This window comes from Mauremys mutica, chromosome 2 (assembly GCF_020497125.1).
Source record: "Mauremys mutica isolate MM-2020 ecotype Southern chromosome 2, ASM2049712v1, whole genome shotgun sequence".
In the NCBI taxonomy this organism is placed as follows: Eukaryota; Metazoa; Chordata; order Testudines; family Geoemydidae; genus Mauremys; species Mauremys mutica.
The window spans coordinates 242,943,556-242,959,993 of NC_059073.1; the positions used below are offsets into that span (position 1 = coordinate 242,943,556).

Consider the following 16,438-nt stretch of genomic DNA (forward strand, 5'->3'; position numbering starts at 1 on the left):
GTTATGAACTAAACACCATGCTTTAAAAAAACAAAACAAAAACAAACCACTAATATAAATAAGCCAAGGTTGTTGGTTTGTTTGGTGTTTTTTTTTAAGTAGAACCTAGAGGCCTCAGCCAAGACCCAGACCCTTTGTGAACTGTACAAAGATAACAAAGTGACAGTCCCTGCCCCAAAGCACTTTTAATCTAGACAGACAAGATGGACAAAGGAAATATTACCCCCATTTTACAGATAGGGAACAAAACTGCAGAGATTAAAGCTATGATCCTGTAAACCACTTAAGTGTGTGCTTAACTTTAAGCATGTAAGTAGTCCCATTAACTATTCTTTGATGGCTTAGGACCTGGGGGTATGTCTACACAAGCCTGCAACAGCTGACCTCTCAGCCCAGGTCAGCAGATTTGGGCTCGGGCTATAAATAACTGTAGATGTTGTAGCTTGGGCTGGAGCTCGGGCTCTGAAGCCTAGGGAGGTGAGTGGGCTCCAGAGCTCCTGCTCTAGCCTGAGTCGTAACATAAAAGAACTATCTACACGGGTGTTTTCTGTGAAGCAGCATGAGCTGGAGTCTGTCAACCCAGTCTGGGATGCTCGCTGCCACAGGCAGTATAGACATAGCCTGCGTGACTTGATCAATGTCATACAAGAAGTCCGTGACAGAGCCAGGAAGTGAACTAAAATCTCCTGGATCCCAGTGCAGTATATGCCCCACAACACCATCCTTCAGTTGCTACTAGTTTCAGGTCATTCATTTTTCTCATTCAGGGTTTTAAACACAAGTGTGCATTCCACTATATTTGGCCAGGACATCATCACAGATGTATGGCTGGGAGGATGAAAATGTCCAATCCCTAAAGAGAAACAATTACTGTTAGGGAATTTATTTCTATATTATTATTATTATTTCTGGGTTTGTGTTTTTGGGGGAGTTGTTTTCTGTTTTGTTTATTTGGTTTTTTAAAAAATCCTTAATTATAAGAGGACCAGATAATATCATTTATTCTGGACTGTCCTCCACACCCAAGCTGTGACAAAGTCAGGCTGGGTAGCTGCAAGAGAGTGGTCCTTATTGTGTTCCGGGAATAGGGTGGGTATGTTAGCCCTAGAACGATAAAGGTTCTTTTTCCTATAAGCTCAAAAAAAAGCTACAGCAGGTCAATTAGGGACACCTGGTCCAATTAAGGGCTGCCCCAGACCTTTAAAAGACTCTTCCTCTGGTGAGAGGAGGAGGAGAGACAAGCTGCTGCAGGAAGATAGACTATTCTAGGGTGAGGAGCTACTCCTCTCTCTACAGGGTCAACAACCCAAAACTGAGTGCCTGTTTAGGGAAGGACTGACACCCTGTGGCCAACAACAGGGCAACACTCCCCAAGTGAGGAGGCAGGGAAAGGTAGCCTCCCCCTTTTTTCTGTTTGCGTAAATTGGTTTCTTTTGTTTGGAGGAGGAACACTCATTGGGCCTGCCTCAGGCCTACCTTGAAAATACTGATCAGTAAATACAGAGGGGGAAGACAAAACACTGTCCAGAGTGGGACTGGTTTATCCCAGGCCCTGCCACTGCCAGAGGGCGAAGTGCTAAGTCCAGCGAGACAGAGGAAGTGCCTTGCCACACAGCTGAGTAGCCCGAGAGGAGCAAATCCCTCTTTCTATTGTTAATAGAAACCCTGGGAGAAGATTGTTTCAATTTACTATAATTCACTGTTCCTTAAGCACTGAAGGCAGAGGGCCCAGTTCTGCTCTCCTCGAAGTCAAAGGGAGTTTTGATGCGGACTTTAATGAGAGGTGACATAGGGCCCAAACTGCCTTCCATTTTCAAATACATTTTGGGGTTTTAGCAGTATCCCTTCCATTGGCGTGAAGGGGAGCTGCACTTGCTCACTGTTCTGAAAAGACATACCTACACAAATGTTTTTGTTGAAGGTTTTGCCTAATAAAGAAAAGCAAGTTCAGTGCATCACAGGCCATTTCAGCTCTAGCATATTATTTCTTCGGCTTTGACAGATGACAATTTACTTACAGGACCACAAAGAATTTTACAAGTGCAGAGACCTTATTCATAACCAGGGCCGCCTGGGGGAGTGGGGGGGGGAAGTGGGGCAATTTGCCCCAGGCCCCGGGTCCCACAGAAGCCCCCATGAGAATATAGTATTCTATAGTATTGCAACTTTTTTTTAAGGAAGGGGACCCCGAAATTGCTTTGCCCCAGGCCCCCTGAATCCTCTGGGCAGCCCTGTTCACAACCACCTCTAGAAACATTTCTACCAACCACCAACTGCAGCACACTAATGGAAACTCCTCAGACACCTGAAAACCAAGAATATTAAACCTTAGCTATTAAAGGTTGGCTTTTAATCAAACTGATCAAGGGAGCCATTTGCTCAATAACTGTATAAGCCCACAATTTTAAAATAAATTAGTATCAGGTTAACCAGGTTATTTTTGTTGCTTTATTATACTGACAGATACATTCTATTAGCTCTAATAAGCAAGCATAATGTGCATATTTACTACATGGGTAGCATATTTTTAAGACGGGAATGTGAATCTAACCAGAGATATTTTACTGAACAACACCATCCACACTAACACAGCTTGAAAGATGAAGCTCAAGTAACTCACATATAAAGTTATTTCTGTCTGCTTCCGCCATACACACCCATCCTTTTGTACACTAGTAGCCTTTTCTACTTGCAATATCCCATTAATTTGCTTATAATATGGGGGGGTTCTCAACAGCAAAAATGACATTACGTGCCAAACTGCCATTGAAAGTCAAGTGATTTAAGCATTGAAGATCTCACTCAAGGTCTTCTGTTGCAAACAGACTTTGTTTAGTTATACCTCAAGAGAACATTTCCTGTTGTCAAGAAACTCAAAATAGCTAACTGGGGAAGGGGGGGCTTTAAAACCTAACTACACACTGCTGTCCAATGTTCATTTGCATAAATGAAGTAGACCTACACCGTTTGAAGTCATCTTCTAGAGCATATGAGTGTCAGCACACTTGTTAGGGGCAAGCTTTTACAAGAACTGCAACATGTATTTGTGTTAAGCGTTCATTTGTTTTCCATTTTAATAGAAAATAAAAATTTCTCCACACTCTTGTCACAGCATCATCACAATGTAGACAGTATTTGTTTCCTACATTTGTTGGAAGTTTGACAAACAGAACACAAATGGTTAGTTTTTAGAATGTCAATTCTTATTTAGATTGTAAGCCCTAAGGCAGAAAGAACTTTTTCTCCATCTTTAACTGTAAAGTGCCTACTACACTTTGGCCACCCTATCAATGATAAAGTATGGGTAATACAAAATACAGAGTTAACTGGTAAAGGTGCTAATTACCACATTCTACTAACAACCTCTATTGCCTGAAGCCCAGTGAATATCTGCCAAAATGCACTCCCATCTAACCAGAGCAGGGTAAAAAATTTTGGAAAATAGTAGGTTTGCCAAAAAATGCATTTTAGGGGACACAAACTATTTGCGAATTTGGGTCAAATTCAGAAAACAGTTACAGCAGAAAAAAAACTGATTTTTTTTTATTGGCAATGTTGAAACATTTTGTTTGACTCAAATAACATTTGTTCGGGTTTTCATTTTGGGAGATAAAACAAAAAACAAAAACAAAATAAACAATGCAGGTTTGGTTCAGAAAAAAGCTTTTTTTTTTACTGCAAAATCAATTATTCATTCAGTTCTTATAACACTTCTGGCTCTGACACCTGTTGTTCAGTACCCCAAGCAGACAACACTTCTCATTTCTGATTGGATAACAGTTACCCAGGGTGAGCCCAGTATGATCTCCACAAACATCTGAAGGTGAACAGCCCAAGCTCCACCACTTTGCTTTGGAATTTCCTCCCAAGGAGCCACACAGATCCAACATATCGAAAATACCAGTTAATAAATCAATATTTTGTGTCTCATATGCAATCATTGCATTTAGAATCCATGGGAAATGAAGCTTCAAACACAAAATTGTTATTAATTCTTGGTATTAAAACTGATTTTACTTGTCTGCATTTAGCTGTGTGTCTGTGTGAATTCAGAGAAAACTTGTGGGAAACACTGCAAAACTTTTCATTCAGCTGCACAAGTAACTGGGAAAGCTAGATGACCTTTTGGTGGCCAAGAGGGAAAGTCTCAATACCCTGAACACAAAAACAAAACAAAACGTCTTCATCCCAGCATCCTGATGTTAGGCTCCTATTTTCATTCTAAACACTTTACTGGAAGAGAGTATAGATGGAGTTGACAGACATGAATCCCAGCAGTTCCACTTGCTGCGGGAAGAAATTGTTGCAGATATGCTAAAATGGAGAGTGGGAAGAGTCTGAGTTAAAGATAGATATAGTAGTCACATCCTGTTGATTTTGCACCCAAGCTTCTCTAAATTGTACCATTAAAATAGAAACCAAGTCTAATGGCTCTACTACAAATAATTCTAGACCTTCACACATCCCAGTGCAGCAGCACTGCAAAACCCCAGACCCTGCAGCTGGGAAGAAAACCTGTCCACACTGAAGTTGAAGGCAAAACTCCCATTGACTTCAATGGGTCCAAGATTTCACTCCTGGATGTAGCTAGATCCAACCACCTTTTGACCGCATCACCTCTCTTCTTCTCTCCCGGCCACATCCCAATTTATACTCCGTGAACAGCAAGATCCTCTTTTACTAAAGCAATCTGGATCCCAAGGTATGCAGGCACAAGAGCCCCACAACAAGCCGGAGCTGGCACTAGCTGGATCCTGCTTGGTTTTGGTTCCAGTTCCATTGCTTAAGTAGAGAAGCTGTTTAGCTTCTCCAGTTCCACCTTAACAATTTAGACTTTGTTGTGCTACAAACACAACCATGAGATCATCTGGCACGTCGAGCCTGTTAAGTTTTGGCTACAAACCTAGAAAGTGTATTATCGAAATAGCCAGCAAGTGCTACTTCTACTGCTCCACCAACACAAAAGCTGCACTCCAAGACATCCCGGTACAAGAACTGCAAAGCCCCACATTTGGTACCGGTTTCCTGCTGGATCCAGCTAGTTTTTGGCAGCACCTCCACCCCCTTCAGCATCTAAGCGAAGTACAAATGCCACTTCTCCCCGTCTACTTTTTGCAAGCAAGTTCTTGGCGTCTCCTGGGAGTCTTCACAACTGAGCGCTCCCGGGGCATTTAAATCACGTGCAGCTCTCAGATCCTGGGCGAGACCGACAGAAAAGGCGGTCCGCGTACCGGGACAGGACCAGGGACGAGCCCTCTCCCTGCGCCCGATCTCCCCCACCTCCTTACCTAGCCAGTAGTGCAGATTGTAGTAGGTGGCGTTGCTCTTCTTCAGGGTGTGGAGCACCAGGTACGCATCCCCCACGTAGAAATTGCCGTGCAAGTTCTCAGGCACCGGCACCAGGTCCATCTTCTCGATCCTCCAGATCTGCAGGCCACTCTTCTGGCCAGCGCTGGCAAACTCCTTGTGGTACAGCTCGGGGGCCATGGTCCGGCAGGCAACGCCACAGGGGCGGGCGGGCGAGAGAGAGACGCGGAAGCGACGCCGCGCTGGACCCAAGTAACCAGAGAAAGTCCAAGTCCCGCTCCGGCTCCGCTCCTGACTCTGAGCCGCGGGGCCGGGCCGGGCAGCTTTATAAAGCGAACCCGATTGGCCTAGCTGCGCTCAAGGGGCGGGGCCTGGGACTCCGCTTGCTGCCTCCCCGCTGGGGCTGGGAGCCGCTCGGCAGCCGGCCGGGGGGGTTCCCGGGCGGCGCCTGCAGAGCCCGGGGCCACTTGCCCGCGGCTGCGGTTAGCGCTGGTCAAAGGCAGCTTGTGCTGGAGAACAGGAGAGTCTTTGAGGAGGAGTCTTCGGCCAGGCTCCAGGGCTGACCCTGCCCTCGCTGGCAGCCCAGTCAAAGCCCTGGTGTGACACTGAGCACACCTTCAGGTCAGCGCTCAGCAGGTAATTGTGCACCTGGCATCAGGGCCGCCCAGAGGATTCAGGGGGCCTGGGGCAAAGCAATTTTGGGGGCCCCTTCCATTAAAAAAAAGTTGCAATATTATAGCATACTATATTCTCGTGGGGGCCCTTGTGGGGCCCAGGGCAAATTGCCTCACTTTCCCCCCCCCCCGCGTGGCCCTGCCTGGCTTCTCTGTCAAATAATGCCTCTATCCCATGGAAATCAGTGGGGGTGTCACATTGTTCAAGAGCCCTGAGCTGAATCTTTCAGGCCTTTTTGCTTCTATTACACGGAGCAGTAAAGACTGGTTTTTCTCCGGAGTGCCTAGTTAGGGGCAAAGAAAGGACCATGAATGCCCAGTAACCCACCAAGTTACACAGCCAAGATGTAAGGCAGGTAATTGGCATGGCGCTCCGAGCTTTGTATGGGCACTTCTTTATTCTAAATCAAAAGAAAGTAAATAAAAAAAGAAGCCAGGAAAGCAAAATACAACTGAGTCATGAATCATAGGTGTCATGCTGCTCTGTTTGCCTAGATCATTATTTCACATCAGGATTGGTTTTGTGAGCAACTCTTACCCGAGTGCATAGAGTTCTTACAGCTTTCTCTTGTTGCAGGGCTGTATTTCCTCAGGATGTGTACGTGCATTCCTGGAAAGCAGCTCACATCTATCTTCCCTCCATTCCATACTTTTACTTTGCTTGTTCTGGGGCAAAGGTTTCTCAAAGAAACCCAAGGAAAAAAATAGACTACTCCCTGTCCAGGACAGTTCCTATACCATAGCTTTTCTTCCTTCAGAGGTTTAAAAGTGTTGTATTTGTGTGATGAGGAACACACATAATCACAATATAGTCAGTGGTGACAATGAACTCATTTTTTTTTTCGGGGGTGAGGGAAGCAAACAGGAAAACCACAGATAACTGCCCACTAGCATGGAGGAAACACTGTAGGGACTAACTGGAGTGAATCTCCCCCCCGACAACTCACAGGAGTACTAATAGCAGCATCCTTGGTGAGCATAGTCACCCACACAAAAAACTAAAGCACTCCGTATACATACATTAGAGCCCTGACACACACACACACCCCACTTAGGGTGACCAGACAGCAAGTGTGAAAAATTGGGGTGGGGTGGGGGGTAATAGGAGCCTATATAAGAAAAATACCCCAAAATCAGGACTGCCCCTATAAAATCGGGACATCTGGTAACCCTACCCCCACTCCATAGGCAACATAATCACTCAGCCATCATGGGTGCTCTCACCTGTGCTGTGGTGATGCTCAGTATGGCAGGTGTCTTTGGTGACTGATTCAACATGAATCCGAGCCAAGACAGAAGCACTGTCCTCTCCAAAGATCAGCTTGGGGTGTCAGAGACTAGAAGCAGTATCGATGATGAATCAATGGTTGGCTCTAGAGTAGGTGCATCTGAAGTCTCCTCTGGGGCAATGTTGCTTGTGGGTGATGGTCTCAGCTGATCAATACGGCAACACTAAACTTTTCCTTTGGCAGTCTGGACCTTATATGAGATGGCTCCAGTGCCCTCAATGATTGTTGAAGCAACCCACCTTGGTGTAGCTTTGTAACTTTTAGCAAATACACATCCTTTTGGTGTGAAGGAACGCAGGGTAGATGGTGACAGGGAGGAATCCAAAGCCTGTTCCTGTTTGTGTTGCAATTCCTCAGATAGGTTGGTGTTGAGACAGTCCAGGCATGTCTTAAGCCGTTGTCCCTGCTGGGCTAACTCTGGTAGTCAGGCAGGGAGTGACATGCTGAGTGAAGAGGAACCTGGCAAGCCTTGTTGTTGGGCTCTGCCCCTGCTGCTCAGGCCTAGTGGTAGGAGCATGGATCACAGCAAGGTGTAGGATTGGTCCTGGGCCAGCAGTGGTCCTGGAACCAAGCTCCGGGGACAGACCAGAGTCAAAACTGAGATCAGAGCCTGTAGGAAACCAGAATCAGAACTGTAGCCAGAATCCAGGTGCAGGCCAGAGGTCGAAGCCAGGTGATCAGAGTCCAAAGACAAGCCAAATTGATATGAAAGCTGGAACTCAGATACATGCCAAGGGTCAAAACCAGATAGTCAGAGTCTGAAGGTTTGGCGGGGGGATCAGGAGGCAGATGCAAGGCTGGAGACAGGCCTCAGGCAAAGCTAGGCAGGAGCAGAGTGAGGGTCATAACTGACTCATACCTCCCCGTAGTGGGGGGGCACAATCTAAAGGGGAGGACATGTGACCTCCATGTGTCTCCTCTGCCTAGTGACCTACCCTCCCTGCACTCAGCTCAGGCCACCACACTCTCCCTGCCTCATGTTACTTTTTGGGTGATAAGAATGGGATACTGTTGAAGATTAAGGCAAGCAGCAGAGTTCTGGAACCATATCCAGCAGCAAATCATGATCTAAAACAATCAGCAAGCATTCAAGTTTGAAGGCCACCTTTTCAGAATCTGAACTAATGTTGTTCACCTGTAACTTGAAATGGCTATGCTAGGACATGTTGAGGACTTTAATGTAAATCACCCTGAACCATGGGATTCTTATTCAAGAAGATTTTATTATCTTGAAGCAAATAAGATCAACTACCCCAAACAGAAACAGGTCCTTCTGTTGACAGTCTACAGGACCAAGACATTTGACATTATGTGATCGTTGTTGAACCTGCTTTGCCCAAGGATTAAGACATGCAATGAAATTGTAGCATTGCTGAAGGCATATTTATCTCCTATGCCATCTGTCATTGTTCGGAGATGTCAGTTATATAAACAAAATCAACAAGCTGACGAGGGCATTGCTCCCTATGTTGCCGACCAACGTCACAGCGCCAAACATTGTAACTTTGGTAATCTTCTCAATGAGATGCTGTGAGATGGCCTTGTCTGTGGAGTTTACAACAAAGCACTTCAATGCTGTCTCCATGCTGACTTGAATTTGAAATTTGTCATAGTAACTAATGTGAACACTCTCCACCACAGTCAGAAAGATGATCATCATCAACAAATTCATTGCAATAAATGTCAAGTATCAGAGGGGTAGCCATGTTAGTCTGGATCTGTAAAAAGTGACAAAGAGACCTGTGGCACCTTATAAACTAACAGACGTATTGGAGCATAAGCTTTCGTGGGTGAATGCATCTGATGAAGTGAGTATTCACCCACAAAAGTTTATGCTCCAATATGTCTATTGAAACAATGGGAATTCAAAATCATCAGTGTCCACAGACAAGATTAACCATCACAACATCTTATCAGGCTCCAGGGCTCGAGCACCCACAGAAAAAAAAAGTGGATGCTCAACACCCACTGGCAGCCCTGCAGATCAGCTCCTCCCCACCCCAGCCCTTCTGTCTGCCAGCAGGCCCCACCAATCATCTCCCTCCCTCCCACCCAGCGCCTCCTGCCCATCGCGATCGCTGTTCAGCAGCATGCAGGAGGCACTGGGGAGGAGGGGGAGGAACGGCAGCAGGAAGAGGTGGGAAGGGGCCGGGGTGGGGGTGGGAAGAGGTGGGAAGGGGGGTGAAGTGGGGATCGAGCTCCACCCGGGAACTTGGGAAGTCAGCGACCTATGGCATCAATGTTCTGCTTATATATTCAAACATTCTGAGTACCATTTCTGCAGGAGAGATCACCTTGAACAAAGTCTGCCAATCAAAGGTCAACAGTATGAAGCAAAAAGACTGTGACAAGTATTCTCATCCTCAAGCATCAAGCAAACTTGACACTTCCATCAAAAATGATGTCAGGAAGCTTTACCACATTGAGTGTTTGCGACAAGGAGTCTTGAGGTTCTGAAATGTTCATGACAGTGTTCATCAATGGCCATGAGTGTGAAATGAAAGTCAACTCTGGTTTGGAAGTGTCGAATGTCAAGGAAGACACATTGTCTTTTATTTCACATCATCCTCCCAAGTTTTCAAGGCTGCAATGGACAAAATGTCAACCTCACCAGAAGCTGTGATGTGAATGCATGCTATGGCTCTTTCTGTGCAAGATTGCTTCTCATTGTCACAAAAGGTCAATGTAAAAGTCTCTTAGGTAGGAACTAGTTCACACCATTAGTAATCAGCATCCAAGGAATTTATGCCATCAAAGAAGAGCAACTAACAATGATTACTGATGAATTCCCTCTGACTGTTTTCTGAAGAATTGGGAGCTTACAAGTGTCGTGGAAAAATTGACCACACCTTTGATTTTAGGTCAGACACACATTGATGCACCTTTATTTCAATTATGCATAAAGGGAAGGTCGGCGAGTCCCCATACAAGGGGGGGTCAGCCGCCTTACATAAATCACATAGCTTTAAGCTTATAAAGGTAAAAACCACAACACGTAATCATACATTACAAATTTTATCAGCCTTATTTGGTATAATTCTTATCAGCAAGCCAATCAGAGCCCCTCTGGGGCCGTGATTCGGATCCTTTACCATCTAGGGGTTTTCCTGTTATTGGGCCTAGAGGCTCCTGCTTTTGTCACGTCCTCCTTCTTGCGTTACCTTCTCTTGCATATCTTATGGAGTACTAAATTACCTAATGCAATTATTTTCCAATAGAGTTGTAAAATAAGCACTTTTTAACTGTATGCCCATCTGCTTGCAGTTTTCATTGTACAAGACTCTTCTGCTAAAATGCTGTTATCCCAGGTCAGGTTACCCAATTACCAGTAGGCATGGGTTCCCTTTTTCTCCTGTTGGCCTTTTGATTAAGCCATACAGGCTCCTGATTGTGCCACACGAGCTCTTACAAATCTTGCCTATGCCTTAATGTCAAGCAGGCCTGCCATGGCCTACTGTTGCTAGCTTAGCTTGGGACACAGTTCGGGGCAAGGCATGTGGGGTCCCTGAAAATCCCCATCACAAGGGACCACTATTATTCCACCTGGATCCAACAGTAGTACTGATCCACATGAAGGTCAGGAGTATACCTTTTGCCCTACATCAAAAGATTGACACAGAGTGAGAGCAACTCATTGCACAGGAAATCCTTGAATGAGTTATACATATGAAATGGGCTACACCAATCCTACCCATACTCAAGCCAAACAGCAACGGGTGAATCTGTGGAGATTGTAAGTGCACTTTGAACAAGAGGAATTCAAACAGCACCCTTACACTGTGCCTGCTGTTAACCAACTGCTCACTGTGCTTGCTGGAGGAAGAGACTTTGCAAAACTCAACCTTGCGCATGTGTATCAACAACTAATTGTCAGTGAAGATGCTAGAGATGCGCAGATTATTATCAGTCATCGAGGAGCATTTCGAGTCAAGTGTCTCCAGTTTGGAATTTGTATTGCATCGAGAACTTTCCAATACTTCATGGAAACTCTACTTCCCAGAATTCCAGAGACCATACCATATTTTGATGACATCCTGATTATGGGATCATCCAAGGTTGAACTTGCCAAGCACCTTAAAGAAGTCTTGCACCAATTCGAAAAGTCAGGGATTCGAATCAAAAAGGAAAAATATGAAATTGGATCTACAAGTGTTACCTTCTTGGGCTATTAATGAGCATAGTGCAGAGCTGTGGGGGCTCCATGGTTCTGTCAAAGATGGCGAACAGCAAAAAGTGTCATGTGGGTTTGTGGGATGTTTTTTTAAAAGTCACAAAAATTATGAACTATGGCTGGAGAAAGTTGCATGCTGGAAACTTGACTGCTAGCTCCCAGAAATGCTTAGGCGAGTCATTTCTATCCCACAACACATTGCAAAAATTTCCCCAAAGTCATTGTGCTGGACAGTGGCATGTGACATACCGGGATACCTACTCATACCTACTTTGCATTAACACAAGCACTCCTGGTGAGTGCACACAATGCTGATACAAGCGGCCAAGTATGCATGCACCTGAGTGATATACAAACTTCTGCAGTTGTACACCAATGAAACTTGTGTCAACCACAGGTTGTAGTGTAGACATAGCCTGAATCATGAGTGATGTCGAGAAAGTGGATAAGGAAAAGTTATTTACTTATTCCCATAATACAAGAATTAGGGGTCACCAAATGAAATTAATAGGCAGCAGGTTTAAAACAAATAAAAGGAAGTTCTTCTTCACGCAGCGCACAGTCAACTTGTGGAACTCCTTACCTGAGGAGGTTGTGAAGGCTAGGACTATAACAATGTTTAAAAGGGGACTGGATAAATTCATGGTGGCTAAGTCCATAAATGGCTATTAGCTAGGATGAGTAAGAATGGTGTCTCTAGCCTCTGTTCGTCAGAGGATGGAGATGGATGGCAGGAGAGAGATCACTTGATCATTGCCTGTTAGATTCACTCCCTCTGGGGCACCTGGCATTGGCCACTGTCGGTAGACAGATACTGGGCTAGATGGACCTTTGGTCTGACCCGGTACGGCCATTCTTATGTTCTTATGTATGAATGAAGTGAGACCACGCTGTCCTTAAATCCTACAGTCTTTTAATGAAGCTAGAGCCCTCAGATGACAGTGATTGTCTCCCAAAGAGTTAGTTACAAGTAACACCACACCTCAAAACATTTTCTTTTACTTTCCTTTCCTTCACCATCTCTCTAAACCCTCCCATATACAACCTAGCTCATGAGGAAAGCAAAACCCATTATACTGCTCCCACATGCCCCAAAACATTTGTTCCCAAACATATGTTCCCATCAAATCACTTTCAGTCACTTCTAAACCTTAGCATTGGCTTGTCATATTTATGGATAGAAGTGAATTTTCTAGGTAGAGCCCTGCGCAGATACAAAATTTGTATCCACATCCAATCCATGATCTGCAAACATGCTCCATGGATATCCCCATCCACGGATATAAAGCAGATATTTGCAGATTTGCATGGCTCTATCTCTAGGGTCATCCTGAGGGTTGGGGGTTACTCACCTCATCTTCCTCTGCTGGTACGATCACTTCAGGAATAAACACTTGATCCCTTGTTCTGCCCATGACTTGGACTGGCAGAATTGTTTCTAGTTCCCTCTTCCTCAGTGTTGTCTTGTACAGATAGTACAGAAATTGTGTCTGACTCCTTATTGAGTGATTCAGCTTGGCCCAATGCACCACACTGGACAGTCTCTCTAATATATAAAGAACAATACAAGGCATTTGGGTTACTTTCGGGTGCGTCTCTCTCTCTTTGGTGAGTAAACCCACACTATGACTCAGCGTAAAGTGCTCTCCTCTTAGCCATATATCTTTCCACCGTTTCCTTCACCGTGCAGTTCCCCAGGGACACCAAACCATTTGAAATAAGGTAGAAATAGAAAAGTTTTAGGACTCTTAGGCCAACAGATTCAACCAAGTGCAGTTTCAGTTTGACATCCTAGAACATTTTTAACAATGTTTCATGCTTATCTAGCTCCCACTTAGATTGGCCACTTCCTGTCTATATCAACTCTTCCTTGCACTTCTGCTAACTTGCCTATGCTAAGGGAGTTAGTAAAACACTTTCTTCATATTAGTTAGCCTGTGCCAGTGTCAGCATTACTTGCTGCATTCTCTACATCTAAATGAACTGAAAATTGATTTTATCTCTTGGCTGCCATTACACTGGAAGTGTCTTTGCCCAAAGATGAAAAGCAAACCAGCCAACTCTAGTACAGTCCCACATCTCTTCTACCTGGTTCTGCGTATAGAGATAAAGGTGTTTATACTCACATAGGGAATTCTACTGAGCCAGAAAACCTAACATAGTGGAAATCAAATCTTACATCTTTCTATTCCAACTGATCTGTTTATTTAAAATTTTCAAATGGCTGGTCAAATTCTGCTCTGAGTTGCATGTGTCTAGCCCCATTGACCTCAATAAGGGTGGGTGTGTTTTGGTGAACATTGACAAGGTGCTTGTTCCTCCTGCACAATATATATAAACAAGATTAAATCTGCTAGTGCAATTTTAACTGATTGATTTAAGACTGAAGTCAATGGGACTACTCCCACAGTAAGGCAGGGCTGGGCAAACTTTTTGGGCTGAGGGCCACATCTGGGTGGGGAAATTGTATGCAGGGCTGAGGCAGGGGATTGGGGTGTGGGAGGGAGTGCAGGGTGTGGGAGGGGGTGCGGTGTGCAAGAAGGGGTTCAAGGCAAGGGATTGGGGTAACAGAGGGGTGCAGGGTGTATGAGGGGCTCAGGGAAGGGGGTTGCGGTGCAGGAGGAGTGTGGAGTGCAGAAAGGGGCTCAGGGCAGGGGTGCAGGAGGGGTGCAGGGTGCGGCAGGGAACTCAGGGCAGGGAGTTGGGGTGCAGGAGGGGTGTGGCAGGGGGTTAAGGGGCTCAGGCCAGGGAGTTGGGGTGCAGGAGGGGTGTGGCAGGGGGTTAAGGGGCTCAGGGCAGGGAGTTAGGGGTGCAGGAGAAGTTCGGACTGTGGCAGGGGGATCAGGGCAGGGGGTTGGCATGCAGGAGGGTGTGGGGTGCAGAAGGGGGCTCAGGGCAGGGGTGCAGGAGAGGTGCGGGGTGTACGAGGGGGCTCAGGGCAGGGAGTTGGGTGCAGGAAGGGTGAGGGGTGCGGCAGGGGGCTTAGGGCAGGAAGTTGGGGGGCAGAATGCAGGCAGGGTTCGGGCTTCAGCCCGGCGCCGCTTATCTAAAGTGGCTCCAGGTTGGCAGCGGTGCACACCGGGGCCAGGGCAGGCTCCCTGCATGCCTGCCCTGTCCCCAGCCCCGCGCCACTCCAGGAAGCTGCGGCCCCTGCGAGAAAGGGGGTGGTGGGCTCCACGTGTACTACCCTTGCCGCTCCTCCAGGTACCTCCTCTGAAGCTCCCATTGGCCGCGGTTCCCCATTCCCAGCCAATGGGAGCTGCAGGGGTGGTGCCTGGAGGCAAGAGCAACGCATGGAGCCCTCTGCCCCCCAACCTGGGGGCCTCAGGGAAGCGGTGCCAGACACTTCTGAGAGCAGCACAGGGCCCCCAGCACCACGGGGGGCAATCCCATGGGCCAGATCCAAAGGCCTGAGGAGCCGGAGCCGGCCCACAAGTTGTGGTTTGCCCACCCCTGCAGTAAGGTATTGCTCAGTGTGAGTAAGGAAGGCAGAATATGACCTTTAGTTTATTTACACAAATATGCCTTAGCAGGTTTAAGTACCAGACGGGTGGCTCCAGGCACCCGCACGCCAAGTGCGTGCCTGGGGCGGCAAGCCATGGGGGGCGCTCTGCCGGTCACCACGAGGGCGACAGGCAGGTTGCCTTTGGCAGCATGCCTTCGGACGGTCCACTGGTCCCGTGGCTTTAGCAGACCTCCCGCAGGCTGCCGCCGAATCCGTGGGACTGGGGACCTCCCACAGGCAAGCCGCCAAAGGCAGCCTGCCTGCCGTGCTTGGGGCGGCAAAATACCTAGAGCCGCCCCTGGTACCAGGTAATTAGTTATATTAGTTTATTAGTAAAGGAACCATTAGTACTTTTAGCGCAATTGCCACACATATTTATTTGATTACTTGCACCACAGTCTAAATTCTATATCCACCATTATTTTCAGTCCTTCTGGCTGATCTTTTGCAATCTACCTCCTATCATATATAACTGTCATTTGATTATAGTCTTAGGGTCAGATCCTCAAAGGTGTCTAACTCCCATCGATTTCAATCTGAGGTAAGCATCTACATCTGGACCTTTGTGCTACTTCTCTTTGCTCATTTAAATGTAATTCAGACAGTCTTGAGCACTGGCTTTGTTAAAATTAGTTGTAATTCGTGCCACCAACAATATGGGAGGTCATATAATTTATATCATCAGCTTTTGTTTTCCAGAAACTATGGGTCACATCATGCTGACTTTACTCATTAGCAATTGCATTACTGTTTTCAAAACTACCTCAGAAAGTCCATTCAGGCTTGTTGAAGATAAGCAAGGTTTACACTTAAAAATTAGATTGACCTAGTTATGTTGCTCAGGGATGTGAAAAATTTCATGCCCTGAGCACTGCAGTTAAGTCAATCTAACCCCCACTGTAAACACAGCTAGGTTGACAAAATAATTCTTCCATCACAGCACCTCAAGCTTTGTTTTGATAGGTAGATAGTTGATTTTTTTCACTGAATAAGGGAAAACTATTCATTGGATGAATCAAGAAGGTAAAAGGAAATAATATTTGAAGCTAAGAAAAGGAGGAACTAAGACAGAGGTTACACAAGGGTCTACAGGGGCCTGTTCTACAGGGTTCATTCCCACTTCACCACATTCCCACTTCACTCTACTCCACAGTCCAAATCTGAACTGTGGGATTACATGAGCTTCTTCTTCTTTCTTCCCATTTTTGAGCATTGGTTACACCTTACAGTTTGTTTCACACTAAGTAAATATGTCAAGAGTATGAACTTGGCCAAATACCAAAACACAGGCCAATTTCTGCTTTTGATTACACTGTAGATTAAGGGTAAATCCCTGGAAGTCAATGGAGTTATTCTGGATTTATACCAGTATAAAAGAGCAAACTCTCCTCCCAGTGCAATCCTCAAAGACTTTGGTGACGTGCACTAGGGGTGCTGCAGCCCACAGTGTGCTGGAGTGGAACTGAGGAGACCTAGGTGCTAGTCCCAGCTC

The 16,438-nt window shown here is 46.0% G+C and overlaps 1 protein-coding gene across 3 annotated transcripts in view; it reads right to left on the reverse strand.

Moving 5' to 3' along the window:
* SCIN (scinderin) overlaps positions 1-16,438 on the reverse strand; it is a 117,245-nt gene that overhangs the window by 78,460 nt on the left and 22,347 nt on the right. Inside the window, exon 1 of one of the 3 annotated variants that reach the window (XM_045006316.1) lies at positions 12,794-12,860. The exons of 1 other annotated variant lie outside the window; for it this stretch is intronic. Coding sequence is in view for 1 of the 2 variants with exons in the window: in XM_045006314.1 (XP_044862249.1) it covers positions 5,289-5,487 (199 nt within the window). In the remaining variant the exon portion in view is untranslated. Of the gene's footprint in view, positions 1-5,288; positions 5,592-12,793; positions 12,861-16,438 lie in introns of those variants that run through there. One more of the 3 variants, XM_045006314.1, reaches the window with a different exon arrangement.